We start from the raw sequence: 21,272 nt of genomic DNA, 5'->3' as shown, positions 1-21,272 counted from the left end.
GCTTTTAAAACAAGTTGAGAAGTGTTCCCTTCTCTGTATCCTAAAGTGATTGTGGTCTTCTTTCTTATAATTTTGGTGTTATTTCTTCTCTGGTTCAGAAATAAAATTCAGAAAGGAAGCCATCTGGTTTTGGATTTTTCTTAATGGGAAGGTCAGTTATAATGAATTCAACTTGATGAGTTCAATTCCATTTAAAAAAATAAATGTAGAGCTATTCTGATTTTATGTTTCATTCCCTGTCCATTTTCATCTTGAATTTCTCAATAAATTTGTTTATTTTTATTGTCAAAGTTGTTAATAATAATCGATTATCCTTTTATTATCTTTGGTGATAAACCTTTTTTTTTTCATTTCTAATTTGTTCTCTCTTTTATCCTTGTTCAGTCTAGCTAGAATTTAATCAATTTTAAAAATCTTTGTGGAAAGCCACTCTTAACCTTTGATTTTTCTCTCTCGCTTGTTTCCCGTTTCATTGATATCTGCTCTCATGTTTCCTTCCTTGTACTTACTCTTTAAACTTAGGTCATTGATTTTAGAGTTCTTTATTCTTATAAGCATTTAAAGTTATAAATTTGCCTCTCAGCACTGGAAATGGCAGTCCACTCCAGTACTCTTGCCTGGAAAATCCCATGGACGGAGGAGCTTGATAGGCTATAGTCCACGGGGTTGCAAAGAGTCAGACATGACTGAGCGACTTCACTTCACTTCACTTAACTGCTTTAAGTATATTTCACACATCTTCATTTGTTAAATTTTCATTATCATTCAACTTGAAACATTTTCTAATTTCCTTTGTGATTTCTTCTTTGATTAATGTCTTACTTAAAAGTATGCTGTTTAATTTCTAATGTGCTTGGGATTTTCTTCTGTCTTATTTTTATTCATGACTAACTTATCTTCTTGTATTCAGAGCTCTACTCTATTTGAATTTGTTGAGTTTTGTTTTACTGCTTATCATATGGGCTGTCTTGGTGAATATACTCAGTGTACTTGAAAAAAATACGTGTTCTGCAGTTATTGGACATGATGGCCTATATATAAATTTCAGTTAGGTCTGAGTAATTGATGGCTTGTTAGATCCTCTCTGTCTTACTGATTTGTTTTCTAGTTCTATTAATTACTAAAAGAAGAGAGTTAAAATCTCCTATTTATGTTGTGAATTTGTATTTATTATCTTTTTAATCCTGTCAATTTTTGTTGTATATATGTTGAGGCTTCATTATTAGGAACATACATATTAAGAAATGCGAAGGTTCTCAGACTTTACCCTATTTGAAAGCTAACAAGTTAGCCTGCCATAATTCCATAGAGTCTGGCGAAAGACATGAGACTCCTGAGTCAGAGACAAAGGATAAGTTATTACTCACAGGATATCATCATTTTTTATGCCAGTTCCCTAAGAACTATGTCCCACAGAGCAACTATATGAAGTTTCAGTGTTTGTGTTTTCTGTCGTGTTTTATGTGTGGTCACAGCTGCGTGTTTAAGATTTTGTTTTTTGTTGTTATTGTTGTTGTTTTAGATTTTGTAATTAAAAGAGATTCATGTCTGAGTTCTTGTCTTCCATACTTTCTGTATTCCTATCACATCTTTTTTCTAGATACTTCATATTCATAAATACACATTAAAAATACACTGTTTTGCATTATAAGTAAGTATCTCTTATATATTCAAGGAGTACTATTTCTCATTATGCCAGTAACAAGAGTAATTTTTGGCATATCTAAGGAGTCTACATGTTTGTGGTATTTCATTTCCAGTCCACTTTCTTTCTTTCTGAAGATTCAGTTTTTCATCTCATGTCATTTACCCAACCTTAAGAACTTCCTTCAGCATTTTCTATAGTGTAGATCTACTGGTTTTCTTCCAGTGGAAGGGTCTACTAGTAGATATTCCTTGGTTTTCTGTTACTGAAAGTGACTTTATTTTTCCTTCGTTATTGAAGGGTACTTTCACTGGGAATAGAATTCTTGAATGACATTTTCATTCTTTCAGCATTTTAAAGATGTTGTTCTACTGGTTTCCACATCATTTTGATTGAGAGTCATTGGTGATTCAAATCATTGTTCCCTGTGTTCACTCTAGCATCTTTAATTTTCAGCAGTTTGACAGTAATATGTTTGTGTATGGTTTTCTTTGTAGTTACTTTGTTTGAAATTTATTGAGCTTCTTGATCGTGTCAATTCATGTTTGTTTATCAACTGGGAGGAATTTTCAGCTTTTTCTTCAAATAATTTTTTCTACCCCATCTTTTCTTGGATTTTTATTATGTATATGTTAGACCTTTTTTGTCCCATAAGAATGATCTTTTCATATAAATCTTATCATTTCACCTTCCTGCTTAAAGCCTTCCAATGGCTTCTCATTGCAAATAGAATACAATCCACACTCTTCACCATGTTGCTTAAGGCCTTAGAATCTGCCTGTGACTGTCCCTCTAACCACATTTTCCTACATCTTTTCACTTTATTCAAGATTTCTACCACAGTGGGGTTTTTTATTTCTCTGGAACCTACCGGTCATCTGTGCCTTTACACTTGATGTTTCCTTTTCCTTGAGTTCTCTTTCCCCAGATTTCTGTATGGGTGACTTCCAGGAGTATCAGCAAAATTTATTTTTTCAAAGAGGCTTTCTCTGACTGCCCCCCACTAAAAGCTACTGCATCCTGTCAACAGACACACTTTAGACCCTTATTTCTTTTAATAGTTTTATTAAGATATAATTCACATACCATAAAATTCATTCACTTAAAATACACAATTCAAAGGTTATTAGTATATTCACAGACATGAATAACTGTCACTATAATTGGTTTTGCACATACCTATCTTATTCATGCTATTTCCTAGAATCAAGAACAAAGTCTGATATATAGTACATGCTCAATATTTTTTTTTCTGAATAGATGACTTCATTGTTTCTAAGATAATTCAGGCATTAGCCTTCAATAAAATATTTGGGAAGTTTTTTGACTGCCATCAGCTCTTAGAAGTATTCTTTGATCTGAGCTGTTATTTTGAGACCTCTGAAATAGCTTAACCCATATTTTAAGAATTACTGCAGGAAGTTATCCAAACACAAATCTTTTGATATGATGAATGCAAGTCGTATACACATTTCCTTAAAAGAGAAGAATCGTCTTTTACCGACCTGACAGTTAGTTGCAAGGGAGCAAAAAGCCATTCAGAAGTACTGCTTTTCTGTTTTCAAAAGTACTCTGACATTGTTATTTGTTTGAGTCTTTGATGTAGATATAGAATCACTGGTACTTGTTTTAGTTACTAATTATGGTAATAGTGAGTTATTCATAAGATTCTGGGCATCCTCTTTCCTTGTGTACCTTTCATGAGGAATGTCAGTTCTGAGCTTGGTTAATCTGTGTTGCCCCCTCTTCTTTATATAGGCTTTGATGCGGCCTGGAAGAATTGATAGAATCATCTATGTGCCTTTACCAGATGCAGCAACAAGAAGGGAAATACTTAACCTGCAGTTTCACTCTATGCCAATCAATAACGAGGTTGATCTGAATGAACTCATCCTCCAAACAGATACGTATTCAGGAGCAGAGGTAAGACAATTACCTTCCAAATACCTTGGTGAAAGGAAAGCAGTGGTTTGGGGTCATTAGCAAAGAACGTTGCTTGATGCCAGCTGTTTTAAATAACTCCATATTAAGAAATCTTAAAACAGGAAATACACTACATGACAGATAGTCACTAAAATTAAATTACATTTTACCTAGCCTACAGTATTTTGTTTGCTTTTACCTGGCTTATCTTATATCTCAAAATGTGGTCTTCAGAGAGTTTGCATAATATAGTGGAGAGATCACTGGACTAGAAGTAGAAGATTCTTTGGGGGCTTCTTGATACAGCAACTTCCAACCAGTTACACACTTTTCTGAACTTTGATTCCTTTACCTAGCAAATGGAAATAGTGCACAACTTTCCCTACTGTGTTCTCATAAAGATCATAAAAATGAGATTAAGATATCATGAACATACTCCGAAATACAAAAGACTTGATTTTCTTATCTTTTAAGCTTTTGGAAAATTATCTCAATCTACAAAGATTCTGTGATAAAAACCATAAAAGGGACAACCAGCCTGCTCTTAATAGTAAAAATACAGTTTAAATAAGAACAGCAACACCTCTGTGAAAATATGAAAATTTTAAGTATGGCCTATTAAGTAAGAGATATTTTTCTCTCCTTAGCAGCTCTTTACTTAGGCTGTTTTTGTTTACAGAATAAAATTCCACTAAAATACTTGTGCAACTTTTCTACATGTGTTCAACACAGAAATCTCTTCTGAATACCACTGATACAGGTTTGTACTAGAAAATTAATACTCTCATAAATACGAAGTTGCAGATTCTTTTCATTCTGAATTATCCAGCAGACTGGGACTCCACTTTCTGTTTTACTTGCTGTTATTTTTATCTGTCTTCTATAAAAACCAAAGAGACTAATACATAATAAACCATATGATAATCAAAGTCTTGTAGATAAATTTACATGTGGAATTGGATTTAGTATATCATGCAGTCATAGCTAATAGCAACAACCAAAAAAAAATCTCAGATCTACTAATTGTTTCTGCAACTGTGAACTATGTATATTTGATTTTCCCCCTTTAAATGTTTAAATTCACTGGGGTGGAAAATTCTTGTAGAAAGCTTGAGACGCAGTTAAAGTGCCTTTACGTTTAAAGTCTTGTCTAAAACAATAATCTTTATGAGCATCTCTTTGGCATGACCATCCATTAAGTTAAAATGAACATATAGTTACTGCTAGCCGACTGCTGTAGCATTTCTAAAATTTCGTTTTTGATGTAAGAGCAAAGGCTGGCATCCTGTATATGGTACGTCAGTTTACAGGAAACAGCCAGGAGAAGAAACCATAAATCTTTCACTTAAGTGAAGTGGAAGAGCAGTTAGCAAAGTATAAATATGCCTTTCTCACTTTGAAGTAATTCATGATAGTAACACAGAAGTGCAAAACAAAAATCAAAGCCAGTGAGGTTCTGTCTGGCTGAGAAGTAAAAACTCATTTGGTGCCAGGAATTATTGTACCAGCTTGCTAATTCTTATGTAGTACATGCCTTATTCAGCCTAAAATATAAGCACATTCATTTCTGATTAATTTTTATATCAGATCTTCTAAAAATAGTCATAGAGAAAGTAGCAGACATTTCTGTCCCTTGCTTTACATTTTTGTGTCCCATAATGCTTGGATGAGGGAAGGGTATTCCACTGTGGTCCTAATTATAATTAGTGTATGACTACAATTTTATAGACACTTATTCCAGATATATATCTTTGTAGTTCTGCGTTTTCAATTTGGACAAGACAGATTAGTTACACAGTTTTTGTTTTGAGAGGAGGGTTTAGTCTCAATATTTAGGTAATTCACACAGGTGCCCTATTCTTTGAAAAGAAATACTAACTTTTTTAAAGTCTTAAAATTGATCAATAGGAAATTTAAGATAGATTAAACTTAGCTTCACATAAAATATAAGATCTCATCTTTTTTTCTTCTCTGTATCAGAATGAAAATGGCAAGACAATGTTTGAAAGCCAAAATTAGTTTTGATGGGTTTTTAAATAGTAAAAACAAAGTCAAAGTTTTCACTTCAGTCATGTGACTCCTACAGACTCACTGCTTTATCACTGATGTCACTAATTTATTTCTTCCCCCAGCAAGGCCAGCACAAAGCCTACTACATAGAATATACTTAACAAAGACTTAATAAACTGAAAAAATTATATTTAGGAAAAACAAGACTTTCCCTCCTCATTTGTCATATAGGAAACTTCTTATAGCAATGCGTCCAGCTATGGGCACAACCTCTTTTTCAGGGTTGAAGTGTCTCTGTGGCCGCTTTTGGTATAAAAATGAAACTGCCGACTCAGTTAATTATTGTCTTCTCAGTAAAGTAGTATATTCAGTATTCAGTATTCAGTATTATATATAGTATATATATATAGTATTCAGTATTATATAAAATTAATTTTATTTGGCTGTACAATATCAACTATTTAACAAAAATTTGTCTGGGTGAGCCAGAAATGAGGAAATTACTGGCACTCTGTTTTTTTGGAAACAGAAAATGTTTACTTTAACTGTGGTGAGTATTTTATTTATCTTTTTAATTAAAAAGTTGTAGAGGATAATTGGGATGGAGATGATATCGGCACTTATTAAGCAACTGGGATAAGAGGGGTTACTTTTTCAAAAGAAATTTTTGTCACCTGGTGCTTTTGTTTCATGGAAGCTTACAGACACCCAGAGATTGAAATAGCTCCTTATACTGAGTTACTTTATTTTTCCTCCTTGGAAAGGGTCTACAGGGAATTAGAATATATTTTTTAATCCTAAGGAGAGTCCCAAGGGGAAGTTTGTCACCCACTGAAAGGAGAAGGTGGTCCCTAGGGAGTATCTTCTGCAGAGAGGCTGAAGCAGGCAGCGTCCATCAGCCACCCCTGCAGCCCGCTATTCCCCGGTGGCCAGAGCCTCATTGTCTTTGATTTCTTGGCTGTAGCTTCCACTTAATGGAAAAACATGTTGCCATTTAAAAGCAGATGGGAATTCAGCTCAGGAGGAAATAAGAAGTCTTTTTTGGTTATGGCTATTGTTTTCTTTTGCTTTGATTTTTGTTTTTTAAGTTATTTGTAGCAGATTCCACTTCATGTATTTCTGCTATGTCAAATTATCCTAGTTCCTTTTGGAAAACTTTTACCACTGGCAGGAAATCAGCAATCATAAATATATGTATATTAAGCCATAACTGGGCCCATTACTCGTGTGCCATGTGCTTGAAGACAGAGGTGATGAATAAGATACATAATTTCCTCGGTATAAGAATTTGCTGAAACAGGCTGACAATTAATGTCAGTAAAATTTATATTAACTATTTGCATTTGGATGTTATCCTCGTTTTAGTGATTATCTCGTTAAATTGACAAAACATTTAAGAGCCAGGTATCAGCTATACATTTATGAGTAATATAGGCAATCATAGCATTTATTTCACATATCAAGATTTGAGAATTCAGCTTTCAAGAGAGGCAATTAAGTCGGAGAAAAAACAATTTTAATAATACAGTTGAATTGTAGCTCATTTCTTCAGAGTTGCTTCAGACAAGTTATTTAGTATTTAACTTCTTTGAATCTTAGTTTCTTCATCTGTGAAATGCCTGCATGACAAACTGTTTTGAGGGTTGAGTGAGATAATAAATGTAAAAGCAACAAGGCCTGACACATAATGAGTGCTTCATAAATGTTATTTGCCTTCATTTTATCCTCCTCATATCAGTTCAGTGTTTATATTTACCACTGCAGTATTGAATGATGCTGCCATAAAACAGTTTTGCATGGTCTCAATAACCAGATAATTTATCTGAAAGCTGTTAATAAATAATAATTGAGTTTGCCTCTTACACTTTTCTCCAACTGTAGAAATCTACTTAATATAGTGACCCATTCATAAGATGACTATCTTATGAATCTAGCTCTAGCAATTTGTTAGAGTTAAATTCATTTCACATTAATTTTTTAAAAAGCTTTAACTTCATGTAAATTTAGTCTTATCTTTGTTTTACTAAAGCGATGTGTCTTGCCCTGAATTCTGTTTTGTAGTCTAAGTCTGGGCCCTTCTGAGTCTAATAAAAGTTCAAAATCTTCATGTCAGCTTGACATTAAAAAAATCAACTTTCAGTGTGCCCCATTAATTCAAAAAGGGTTCTATGCACTGTGCTTGAGCTATTATAGCTAATAAAGTTGTTGTTCAGTCACTCAGTCGTGTCCAACTCTTTGTGACCCCATGGACTGCAGCACACAAGGCTTCCCTGTCCATCACCAACTCCTCGAGCCTCCTCAAATTCATGTCTATCATGTCGATGATGGCATCCAACCATCTCGACTTCTGTTGTTCCCTTCTCCTCCTGCCTACTTTATTGTCTTGCTGACTATTATTCTTATAACATACTTTCTCTTTTCTCCTACCCAGTGAAAACAGAAGGAGCAATTATAATCATGTAGGATATCTGTACTTTTCCTCCATGAATCCTCCTGTGACTATTTTCCCTAATCTAAAAATCATGATCAATGTACTGGAACCTGGCATAGATTGACTCTTTATATGACCAGCCTAGCAACACATCTGAGACAGGACTCAAGATCCTCAGGCAGGACAGGACACGTTTTGGCTCCCTGTGCAGTGCTGCTGGAGAGTGATTAGCAGCAGTGTTCACATCTCTAAGTGCAGCAGGCACCATGGGACTTAGCAACCTCCTGTAGATACACCTGCAATCTGCCTGTCCTGCCTAATCAGAAACTGCCCTGTGAAATCGTGCTGTTGTGACCATTTGGTCTACTGCTCTTATTTGAGATCTTTGTTCTCTCCACTCTTTATTGTGCGTTTACCCTAAAATTCTGTATCTATACCCCAGAGTTTCAAAGTACTCTTTGCTCACACAGCCTGTTGAAATCACTGCTTTGTCATAAAACCATCATGACAAACCCACCCAAAAATGGCTTCTCCTTTTGAATGCTTTTACTCTGATTTTTGTTTCATTTGTTTGGCTCTTAGGATATTTTCCCTTCTGGTTATTTTAATAAGGGCAGCCACCTCATGTCCCGCCAGACAAACTGTAAGATTGTCTATGGCAGAAACTAGGTTCTGTACTTCTTGGACTCCCAGCACAGCAGCCATGTGTCCACTGCATCAGTGAACTCTATGGTGGATGGATGATTTGTGTGTTGATTCTAAGTAATCCTAATGAACAAAAATACCAATTTTAACATTCACTAAAGTGACACTTGTAGTTTTAAACTTTTTTTGATACTGATTTATCTGAAGTCCCATAACAAACAAATGTGACAGACCCAGAACCAGAAATCAGATCCTTGAACTCGTCCTGAAAGGCTCTTCCTGCCTCTGAGTCAACAGAAGTATCTTTGAAAAAGTTCCATAGTCCCTTTGACATCTCTGATCTTTGATAAAGGTTTGCCTACTCTTGTGGACAGTGGGTATGAAACATCTTGACACTTTTTTTATATGTACTTTTCTTACAGTTATTGTCATCTTCACAAAAATTATAAGCTACTTAAAGTTAGGAACTATGTTTTTCTTTATTTACTTACAGTATTTCCCCAGGTATTGTGAATAAGATCTTCAGTTTAGAGGGAAAGACATATATAAACAACTAAGTTCTATGTAATGTGTTTGTGTGTGTGCTGAGTTGTGTCTAACTCTTTATGACTCCATGGACTGTAACCCACCAGACTCCTCTGTCCACGGGATTTTCCAGGCAAGAATACTGGAGTCGGTTGCTGTTTCTTTCTCCAATACAATGTGTTTATGTGATATGATATAGTCATGTGCAGAATACTGTGGGAAAAAGAAGAAGTTGTAACTCTGCACTAAGTAGGATTCAAAGAGGGGATAGCTGATCTGAGTCTTAATCGATGAAAAGGAGTCCCCAATATAGGAGGGCTGGAAAGGGGAGTGTCCCTGGCATATAGAAAGATAGAAATGCATAAAAGTACATAGTGTATTCTACATTCCATTAAAGGTTGAAATATGAATAGAAAAAGAGTCTGAGAGTAGAAATGGTAGGTAATAAACCAGGGGAAATGAGTCAGACAAGTGTGAAGGACCTTGGACATCACATCAGGTAGCCAAAGTATTGGCATTTCAGCATCAGTTCTGCCAATGAATATTCAGGGTTGATTTCCTTTAAGATTGACTGCTTTGATCTCCTTGTTGTCCAAGGGACTCTCAAGAGTTCTCCAGCACCTCAATTCAAAAGCATCGATTCTTAGATTCTCTGCCCTCTTTATGGTCCAGCTCTCACATCCATACATGACTATTGGAAAAACCATAGCTTTGACTATATGGACCTTTGTAGGCAAAGTAATGTCTCTGCTTTTAAATATGCTCTATAGATTTGTCATTGCTTTTCTTCCAAGGAGCAAGCGTCTTGTAGTTTCATGGCAGCAGTCACCATCCACAGTGATTTTGGAGCCCAAGAAAAGAAAGTCTGTCACTGTGGACAGTGGACAGTCTGTCACAATGGAAACATTGTTTCCCCATCTACTTGCCATGAAGCGATGGGACTGGATGCCATGATCTTAATTTTTTAATGAGTTTTAAGCTGGCTTTTTCACTCTTCTCTTTCACCCTCATCAAGAGGCTCTTTAATTCCTCTTCACTTTCTGCCATAAGGGTGGTTTCATCTGCATATCTAAGGTTGTTGGTATTTCTCCTGGCAATCTTGATTCCAGCTTGTAACTCATCCAGCCTGGCATTTTGCATGATGTGCTCTGCGTATAAGTTAAATAAACAGGGTGACAATAAACAGCCTTGTCATATTCCTTTCGCAATTTTGGACCAATCAGTAGCTACCCTGTTTAAATGAATCATGATAAAATCTTCCAATGCAAAAACCAGATATACTGAAAGCATGTATTAATTAGGCTGTGACTTTTAAGCCAGTCCTCTACCCCCTCTCTCTTACTGTTTGGTAAAAACCAAGACCTAGACTTCAGTCCTTTCTTGACCACTTACTACAGTATTAATTTGGCCAAATCAGTTATCATCTCTAGAACCAATTTCTCGTATTTTAATAAAAGAGTAGAGTTATGGTCTTCATGATCCTTCCTAGTGCTGATAATGTGTACCTATACCTGTCATAGATTAGAGTAGTCCTATAAGGAATTCCTTAGAGATTGTACCTCCAGGGACGTATAACACAGTTATGTTTTCCTTACAATGCTCCTAGAAACCTGGAATCTTGGGATTGTGGTCATTGTCTCTAAATACTTGCTTCTATGGCCTAGAGACCCTAACCATGGCACAAGAAGAATAGGAACCTTGAAAGACTCTGACAGTTCCTAGAATTTGGATTTTAATAAACATTCTCCTGGGAACCCTGGAAGTCCAGTGGTGAAGACTCCATGCTTTCACTGCCAAGGCCCCTGGTTCAATCTGTGGTCTGGGAATGAAGATTCCACAAGGTGTGTGGTGTGCCCGCCCCTCCACCCCACCAAAAAAATCTCCTTAGCAAACTTGAACAATTTTCCACTGAATGGAAATGAAAGTTTTAATTGCTTAGAGATTCCCATGCCCAGTGATTTTTTTTTCCTTGATACCTTTGGTTTTCCTGCTTTCTTAAGGACAGCTTGTCAAGCTCAGTATCTATGATTCTGGAGGCATTAGAATAAAAACTCTTATAAAATGAAAATATACATCAGCCTGCTTTTTCCCTAAACTCTTTGTTAGGAAAGTAAGTAAAAGCTACAAAGTTATAATGTTCATTTTAACTTACAGTTTTAAAAATGTACAGTGTATGGAAATGTAACATTCTCTATATTTCCAAACGTGAACTTCTGCTTAAATTGGCAATAAATTCAGCTTACCTGAAGGCTATTTTAGATAGGATGTTTATACCAAAGCAAACTATCCTCCAGAACACCTTGTGCTGCCATACCTGTATTACTGACTCCTTGCCAGTTGTTTAAAACTGCTGTCAGATTACAAGAAGCATTAGTCAGAAAGGAAATGAATGTTGAATGAGAGGCTGGCTGGCAACAGACTTAATAGAGCATGTTATTACTGAAAGTATAAAGTACTGAAGCCCATTTATAAAAAGAAGTGGTGTTATCAAAGCAACAAGTTCATCAAGACCTACCTGATAATCTAGTCCTCAAGCCTGGTATCCAGACAAAGTAAGTATCTATGAAGAATTACTCCGGCCCATAGTAATGGCATTTTAACAGTCTCCGTTGTTTCTCCTCTTCCAGATTTTCAGTCTCTCTATTGATCCATGCTGGTCCCCCCAGAATTTTTGTATAAACATTGAATCTGTGCTTCTTCATCTTCGAAAGAGTGATAAATTTGGGGGTTTTACCAACTTGGAAGGAGCTCAAGATTTTTTTTTTAAATGTGTAGAGCATGCTTTAATTCTGTGGTATAGATCCTGGTAGAGTTGGACAGTTTTGATTATTTGAGGTGAAGTAGGCTCAGTCCATTTCAGTTCAGTTGCTCAGTCGTGTCCAACTCTTTGTGACCCCATGAATCTCAGCATGCCAGGCCTCCCTATCCATCACCAACTCCCAGAGTTCACTCAAACTCACGTCCATCGAGTCGGTGATGCCATCCAGCCATCTCATCCTCTGTCGTCCCCTTCTCCTCCTGCCCGCAGTCCCTCCCAGCATCAGAGTCTTTTCCAGTGAGTCAACTCTTTGCATCAGGTAGTCAAAGTATTGGAGTTTCAGCTTTAGAAGTAGGCTAATTTCTAATAATAATTTAATTGATCTACATATGAAAATCACTGCATATGGTGATTGCAGCCATGAAATTAAAAGATGCTTACTCCTTGGAAGGAAAGTTATGAGTCTTACTCCTTGGAAGGAATGTTATGAGCAACCTAGATAGCATATTCAAAAGCAGAGACATTACTTTGCCAACAAAGGTCCGTCTGGTCAAGGCTATGGTTTTTCCAGTGGTCATGTATGGATGTGAGAGTTGGACTGTGAAGAAGGCTGAGCGCCGAAGAATTGATGCTTTTGAACTGTGGTGTTGGAGAAGACTCTTGAGAGTCCCTTGGACTGCAAGGAGATCCAACCAGTCCATTCTGAAGGAGATCGGTCCTGGGTGTTCTTTGAAAGGAATGATGCTAAAGCTGAAACTCCAATACTTTGGCCACCTCATGCGAAGAGTTGACTCATTGGAAAAGACTCTGATGCTGGGAGGGATTGGGGGCAGGAGGAAAAGGGGACGACAGAGGATGAGATAGCTGGATGGCATCACTGACTCGATGGACGTGAGTTTGAGTGAACTCCGGGAGTTGGTGATGGACAGGGAGGCCTGGCGTGCTGCGATTCATGGGGTCACAAAGAGTTGGACACAACTGAGCGACTGAACTGAACTGAACTGATATATGAGAAGTATGCCATCAATGTAAGTGAAGACTTTTTCTTCTTTTAAGAACAATTTGGGGACTTCCCTGGTGGTCCAGTGGCTAAGACTGCACACTCCCAATGCAGGGGGCCTGGGTTTAATTCCTGGTCAGGGAAGTAGATCCCACATGCCAGAACTGAGTGTTCACTTTCCTCAACTGAAAGAACTCACTTGATGTAATGAAGACCTGGTGCAGCCAAATAAACAAAAAAAAAATTGTTTAAAGAAAAGAACAATTTGTACCATGTGAAACTGCATTATAGTTAGCAGATAGGTTAATGAGAGAGATCTGTTGTCCAGAATAGATGAAATGATTCATACAGTAAGTACATAAGTGTATTTATCCTCATGCATATAGCAGGTGCTCAATAAATCATTTTTGTTGTATATTTGTATAAATCAGCAAAATCAATTTCATTGCTCTCTAATATAAAGAACTTATGATTTGTTTAATATTTCCATATTTTACTGCCTTAGATTTTATGAATACTCATGAGTATTTTATGTATATGTCATGTTTTTAGTTATAATGGTATGTTCTTTAAATTCAAACTATAATTCATAGTTACGTACAGAATTTATTTTGGCTGATTTAGATTTAAACATCTGAAATCCCTATTTTTATTTGTTCTTTTTTAAACACATTTTTTTTTTTTTTTTTTTTACTTTCAAGTACGAAAAAGTATTTGTAAGTATTTCCTTACAAACTGTCTACATAATATCCCTATTTCAGTATATTAAAGTAATATTTGGTTCCTTGGGTACAATGTAATTTTTTAATATGTTTTTATTGAAAAGAAAAAAATGGTACACCTAGCATTTCTACTGGAATAATTGTTTAGGAAATACACATACCAAATTACTATGCCCTTTCAATTTTAGCTTAGAGTTGAACCTGAGTGTTTAGGTAAGGCTCAGAAATGTAACGCAAAGGACAAAAATACCTCCTGTTTGTCATCTGGTGTTAGATGGTGACACAGAGATGTTCTTATTCTTCATCCTCAAATGACAGTGATTCTGAGTTCTCAAAGGTGTCATTCTATTAAAATATTACCAAAACTGTAAAATAGTTCAGAGTTACAATACAGTCATTGAATTGTTTTTAAACATAACCTCTCCTGTGTTTTAGAAATTTAAAAACTGAATCTAACCTTGCCTTAGGCTTGAAAGAAAAGTACAAAGAATTAAGATTTGCATCTCTTTTTTGATTTGTCTGTTTTTAACCTCCAAATACTATTTCTGGTGGTCTTTAATAACAGCTAGCTCTCTTTTTGCTTAAAATCTGGAAAATGGGTTTTGCTTTTATATTTGTGGGAAAGTTTCCCTGTTCATTTAGAAGGAAAAATTAAGATACAATATACATACCAATTTCATCATTGTAGAAGTTCCAAATCATAAATTAGCCATTTTCTCTTTTTCTTCAGAATTACCCAAAAAGATGGAAAATCACTTAAATTGTTTTTGGCATTTGGAAAAGACCTTCTTTCTGTGATAGCAAAAGTAGTCCTTTGGCATATTTTTATTCACTTCAAAAGAACCCTTAAGGAATGGTTTTATATTTAAACGCAAGAATTATATTTGTTTGCCTAGCATTAACTTCTTGCCAGAATTCTTAAAAATACAAAAGGTCAAACACTGAACAGTCGTAGTCCCCAGCATTTCTTTTTTCATTTCTTCTCTGTATCATAAATCCGGGTCAGAACTGGAGATTTGGGGGAGATGAATCCAGAAGTGTCAATAAGAAGTGAACTTTCTTATTTTACAATTGAATTGGTCATATGAGTGAGTGAGTGAGTGAAGTCGCTCAGTCGTGTCTGAGTCTTTGCGACCCGTGGACTGTAACCTACCAGGCTACCCCGTCCATGGGATTCTCCAGGCTGAGTCTTTGCGACCCGTGGACTGTAACCTACCAGGCTACCCCGTCCATGGGATTCTCCAGGCAAGCATACTGGAGTGGGTTGCCATTTCCGTCTCCAGGGGATCTTCCCAACCCAGGGATCAAACCCAGGTCTCTCGCATTGGAGGCAGATGCCTTAACCTCTGAGCCACCATAATGAGCGTAAAGTATGTATACATGCACAAGTTCATGGACACTGGGCTACCATTTCATCCATGGCTTCTTTCGAACTTAATAAAAGACATTTATGCTATAAAATTAATATTGTGCTCCTGCTATAAACAGCACACCAAAATTTGTTGCCATGTCTAGTTTCCTGATTTTTGAACCTGTAGGAATAGTTTCATGAGTAAATTATATCCTTGGTGCTTTTAAATTACATATTTAAAAATATATTTATAAAATTTTAGAGCATTTATTTTGTAAAGCAAGTTACATTAATATTTTCATTCACTTTGCACTTGTATCTAAAACTAGAAATTAGTCACTGAGTTTTAGGAATATAATAAAAGAACTCAAATGTATAAGACTTGGTCCCTATTATACAACATAATAAATTATGTAAAAATTGAAACACATCAAAGGCCTGCTGTAACATGATCTAGTTTATTATAAAATCCAGTTTAATGTGGGGATGACTTGGATCCTACCCCAAGTGGTTTATTTTCAATTACTACTCTAAAGCCTCATCATAATAATTTTTATAATAATATCTTATAGCATAAAGTAGTATATAGCTGTGTTCTGTATTGTTTTGAACTTTTGTTTTTGCTACTCCAGTAGTGATATAGCCTGAGGACCTCCTGAATTCTTTTTTGATAACCAGTACTTTAGATGATCAAGATGTGATTCACTTTGAAAGTCATATAGTAGGCAAAATATGAAATATTAAAGAGAGTATTTCTCCCATTTTATGTGCTTCACAGAGAGAACTATAGGCTCATAAAAGAGAGGCAGAGATCTTAGTGCCTAATAAGTTTGAAGTTTTCTTTTCTCTTTTTCATGATCATAATTGCTTATAATTTTTTAAAGAGTGGCTATGAACCAAAATCTGTCCCTGAAAAATTCATATTTTGAAGCTCTAACCCCCAATGTGATAATATTTGGAGATAAAGCGTATAAGGAAAGGAGGGAACTAGGATTAAATAAAGTGATGGTTAGGGTCTAATAAAGCCTCCAGATGTACAGAGGAAAGGTCATACATGACCTAGGTCACTATGATACTTTTGGATGTCTGCAAGATAGGAAGGGAGCGTAATTGACCCTGATGACACTCAATCTTAGATTTCCAGCTGTGAGAAAATAAATGTCTAGCACTTCTACCATCCACTCTGGTATTTTCTATGGCAGCCCAAGCAGACTAACAGAGTCCATTACACCTCGCATTATTAAAGAACGGGTCATGTTATGTTTTTTATTTCTTTTTTTTCTGACTAATAAAGAGTATTTCTGTTAGTTAATAGTCATTAATTTCATCCTGAATTATCTTTGAGAATCGGGTTGGTATAGGCAGTTCCTAGTTTAAACAAAATTTACTCTGAGTTGCCTCTTAAGGATTAAAAGTAACATTTATGTCTCAAAGCAATGCTTCCATTGGTGAAGTGTCCAAGCTAGTTCCCTGAAATATAGTACATCACGGTATAAGTAACCTAACAGGAGTGGGTATAAATTTTAGTTCCTGGAAAAAGAAGGACATGAACTATTAGAGCCAACCAAAGGAATGAGGGAGATTGTTTTTTTCCCTTGGCACAAAGCCAGTCCTGTGCAAGATTAGATTAGAGAAGGTTTGTCTTCACTTTTTCTCTTTGGATAACTTTTCACCCTTCATCTTCCAAGTTCCTTGCCCCACCCCTAATATCCTCCAGACCTACTTTTCTGAGTTCTTTTTTTGACGATCTCAATCATCAGTTGTCTGGTTGAAAAGCAGTCTGATTAAATCAATTCACTACATAATGTTAAATAATCAAGAACATACACAGAAGTATCTGCATTTTTTAAAACTTTTACTCTTTCAAATGAATCTCTTAATTGGTGCATTTTGGGGTTATATTTTTTAAAATAAATAGAAAAGAACTTAAAAGTATTCTAGTATGTTCCCTATAGCTTTTCTTGTTCTTTAACACTTTCAGTTCAGTTCAGTTGCTCAGTCATGTCCGACTCTGTGACCCCATGAACTGCAGCACTCCAGGCCTCCCTGCCCATCACCAACTCCCAGAGCTTACTCAAACTCATGTCCATGGAGTCAGTGATGCCATCCAACCGTCTCATCCTCTGTTGTCCTTTTCTCCTCCTGCGTTCAATCTTTCCCAGCATCAGGGTCTTTTCCAATGAGCCAGTTCTGTGCATCAGGTGGCCAAAGTATTGGAGTTTCAGTTTTAGCATCATTCCTTCCAAAGCAATCCCAGGGCTGATCTCCTTCAGAATGGACTGGTTGGATCTCCTTGCAGTCCAAGGGACTCTCAAGAGTCTTCTCCAACACCACAGTTCAAAAGCATCAGTTCTTTGGTGTTCAGCTTTCTTTACAGTCCAACTCTCACATCCATACATGACTACTGGAAAAACCATAGCCTTGACTAGACGGACCTTTGTTGGCAAAGTAATGTCTCTGCTCTTTAATATGCTATCTAGGTTGGTCATAACTTTTCTTCCAAGGAGTAAGCTTCTTTTAATTTCATGGCTGCAGTCTCCATCTGCAGTGATTTTGGAACCCCCAAAAATAAAGTCTTACACTGTTTCCACTGTTTCCCCATCTATTTCCTATGAAGTGATGGGACCAGATGCCATGATCTTCGTTTCCTGAATGTTGAGCTTTAAGCCAACTTTTCACTCTCCTCTTTTCACTTTCATTAAGAGGCTCTTTAGTTCTTCACTTTCTGCCATAAGAGTGGTTTCATCTGCATATCTGAGGTTACTGATATTTCTCCTGGCAATCTTAATTCCAGCTTGTGCTTCATCTAGCCCAGGGTTTCTCATGATGTACTCTACATAGAAGTTAAATAAGCAGGGTGACAATATACAGCCTTGATGTACTCCTTTTCCTATTTAGAACCAGTGTGTTGTTCCATGACCAGTTCTAACTGTTGCTTCCTGACCTGCATACAGATTTCTCAGGAGTCAGGTCAGGTGGTCTGGTATTCCCATCTCTTTCAGAATTTTCCACAGTTTGTTGTGACCCACACAGTCAAAGGCTTTGGCATAGTCAATAAAGCAGAAGTAGATGTTTTTCTGGAACTCTCTTGCTTTTTTGATGCCATTGGATGTTGGCAATTTGATCTCTGGTTCCTCTGCCTTTTTTAAAACCAGCTTGAATATCTGGAAGTTCACAGTTCACATACGTTGTAGCCTGGCTTGGAGAATTTTGAGCATTACTTTACTAACGTATGAGATGAGTGCAACTGTGTGGTAGTTCGGGCATTCTTTGGCATTGCCTTTCTTTGGGATTGGAATGAAAACTGATTTTTTTCCAGTCCTGTGGCCACTGCTGAGTTTTTCAAATTTGCTGGCATATTGAGTGCAGCACTTTCACACTGTCATCTTTCAGGATTTGAAATAACTGGAATTCCATCACCTCCACTAGCTTTGTTCATAGTGATGCTTCCTGAGGCCCACTTGACTTTGCATTCCAGGATGTCTGGCTCTAGGTGAATGATCATACCATTGTGATTATCTGGCTCATGAAGATCTTTTTTGTATAGTTCTTGTGTGTATTCTTGCCACCTCTTCTTAATATCTTCTGCTTCTATTAGATCCATAGCATTTCTATCCTTTATTGAGCCCTTCTTTGTGTGAAATGTTCCCTTGGAAATGTTCCCTTGGAAAAAGATCTCTAGTCTTTCCCATTCTATTGTTTTCCTCTATTTCTTTGCACTGATCACTGAGGAAGGCTTTCTTATCTCTCCTTGCTATTCTTTGGAACTCTGCATTCAGATGGGTATGTCTTTCCTTTTCTCCTTTGCTTTTCACTTCTCTTCTTTTCATAGCTATTTGTAAGGCCTCCTCAGACAGCCATTTTTCTTTTTTGCATTTCTTTTTCTTGGAGATGGTCTTGATCCCTTTCTCCTCTACAGTGTCACAAACCTCTGTCCATAGTTCATCAGGCACTCTGTCTATCAGATATAGTCCCTTAAATCTATTTCTCACTTCAACTGTATAATCATAATGGATTTTATTTAGGTCATACCTGAATGGTCTAGTGGTTTTCCCTACTTGAATTTAAATCTAAATTTGGCAATGAGAGGTTCATGATCTGAGCCACAGCCAGCTCCTGGTCTTGTTTTTGCTGACTGTATAGAGCTTCTCCATCTTTTGCTGCAAAGAATATAATCAGTCTGAGTTTGGTATTGACCGTCTGGTGAAGTCCATGTGTAGAGTCTTCTCTTGTTGTAAGAAGGTGTTTGCTCTGACCAGTGAGTGCGTTCTCTTGGCAGAAGTCTATTAGCCTTTGCCCTGCTTCATTCTGTACTCCAAGGCCAAATTTGCCTGTTACTCCAGGTATTTCTTGACTTACTGCTTTTGCATTCAAGTCCCCTGTAATGAAAAGGACATCTTTTTGGGGTATTAGTTCTAGAAGGTCTTGTAGGCCTTCTTACAACCATCCAACTTCAGCATTATTGGTCGGGGCATAGACTTGGATTACCGTGATATTCAATGGTTTGCCTTGGAAACGAACAGAGACCATTCTGTCATTTTTGAGATTGCATCCAAGTTTTACTAAGCCTTATTAGCATGAGGGACTTTAGGGTAGAAACTAAAAGATAGGTAATAGTAGTAGAAAATTCAATAGTAAGTGATTTTATAATTGGAAAATATTTATATTTTAGAGACTAGTTTGAAGCTGACTCTGAAAGCACCAGGGTTCCTCTGGGTGGTCCTAAGGCTGGGGCATAGGAGCAAACAGGAAGAAAAATACTAGGGCCCCTCATCTGGACTGCATTGAGGGGAGCAGCTCCACTTAATCTGTAGAATTTTGTTTGATAAGAGGGATTAGTTTCTAAAAGAATTTTGGTTTAAGGTCCAAATTTAAGAGGAAATTCATTGTTAAAAATATAAAAAACTGGGAATTTCCTCCACTAACTCAAAAAGACAACTGAGTTAAAGAATAAAAGTCATAACCAATTTCTGCCCCTTTTAAAAAGCTTTTCTTCATTAGACATTTTTATATAAAATTTTGGGAGATGTATTAGAAGGCACCCAGTAAAGAATTTCCAAAGAAAACTATTTATAAATATTTGGTCACTAATTCTTAAACATGACCCCTAAAAAAACATGACCCCTAGGACATACATGCTTAAGACCATATTTTTCTAGTATTTGTATATAAAATCTGAAAAGTACCATTTTCTATTAACAAAGGACCAAAATTCTTTTTTTTTTTTTTTTCAGGGATGCGTTTCTGTAACTTGAAAGTTACATTTAGGACTCATATTTCTAAACATCTGTCTCAGTAGAGAAATTAAGACTATTTCTTCTACATTGCTAAAATATTCTTTTATTAACTAGAATTATCTCTTACGTGACATTTTTAATTATATATTTTTTATTAATAAATTTTATTTTCTGAGCAGTTTTAGGCTTACAGAAAAATAAGTGGAAAACATAGAGTATCCATTCACTTTCTCACCTCCTTCTCCCATTTCCCCTATTATCATCTTTCATTATTATGATACATTTATTAAAATTATCGAGCCAAAAAAATAAATAAATAAATAAAATTATTGAGCCATTATTAATATATTACTATTAACTCAAGTCCGTAATTTATATTTCAGTCTTGGTGATGTACTTTCTATGGATTTTGACAAATATATAATGATACTTCCATATGACATTTGACAAATATATAATGATATAGAATGGTTTCACTGCACTAAAAACCCCATGTGCTCCACTTATTCACCCTTCCTCCCTAACTCCAAACCCTTGATGTTTTTACTGTCTTCTTAGTTTTGCCTTTTCCAGAATGCAGTATAGATGAAAACTTCTTTAACATAGCAGTTTGCTTGTAAAGTTCCTCTTGTCTTTCCGTAGCTTGGTAGCTCATTTCTTTTTATTGTAGAATAATATTCCATTGTCTTCATGTACCACAGCTTATCTGTTTACCTACTGAAGGACATCTTGCATGCTTACAAGATTGATTAAAGCTTTTTATAGATGTTTATGTGAAAGTTTTATTTATGGACTTAAGATTTCATCTCTTTGTGGTAAATACTCAGGAGGGTAGTTGCTGGATCATAAAGTAAGAATACATTCAGTTTTATAAGAAACTGACAAGCTATCTCCACTCCCAACAAGTTTCTTGTTGCTCCAGATCCTCATCAGCTTTTGATGTTGTCAGTGTCTTAGATTTTAGCCATTCAGATACATGCATAGTGATAGCTCATTGTTAATTTGCAGTTCCCTAATGATCTATG

General features: G+C 36.1%; 1 protein-coding gene across 6 annotated transcripts in view; it reads left to right on the top strand.

Moving 5' to 3' along the window:
- The window catches only part of AFG2A (AFG2 AAA ATPase homolog A), a 332,309-nt gene that overhangs the window by 261,919 nt on the left and 49,118 nt on the right, over window positions 1-21,272 (top strand). For 4 of the 6 annotated variants that reach the window (XM_070770143.1, XM_070770147.1, XM_070770148.1 and 1 more), the window contains exon 15: window positions 3,404-3,568. In XM_070770143.1, coding sequence (XP_070626244.1) covers window positions 3,404-3,568 — 165 coding nt within the window. Of the gene's footprint in view, window positions 1-3,403; window positions 3,569-4,247 lie in introns of all 6 variants that reach the window. The other 2 variants (XM_070770144.1, XM_070770145.1) reach the window with 2 other exon arrangements.

Source organism: Bos indicus, chromosome 17, assembly GCF_029378745.1.
Source record: "Bos indicus isolate NIAB-ARS_2022 breed Sahiwal x Tharparkar chromosome 17, NIAB-ARS_B.indTharparkar_mat_pri_1.0, whole genome shotgun sequence".
Classification (NCBI taxonomy): domain Eukaryota; kingdom Metazoa; phylum Chordata; class Mammalia; order Artiodactyla; family Bovidae; genus Bos; species Bos indicus.
The sequence above is the reverse complement of the archived record's forward strand: the minus strand, read 5'-3'. Positions and strand labels throughout refer to the sequence as shown.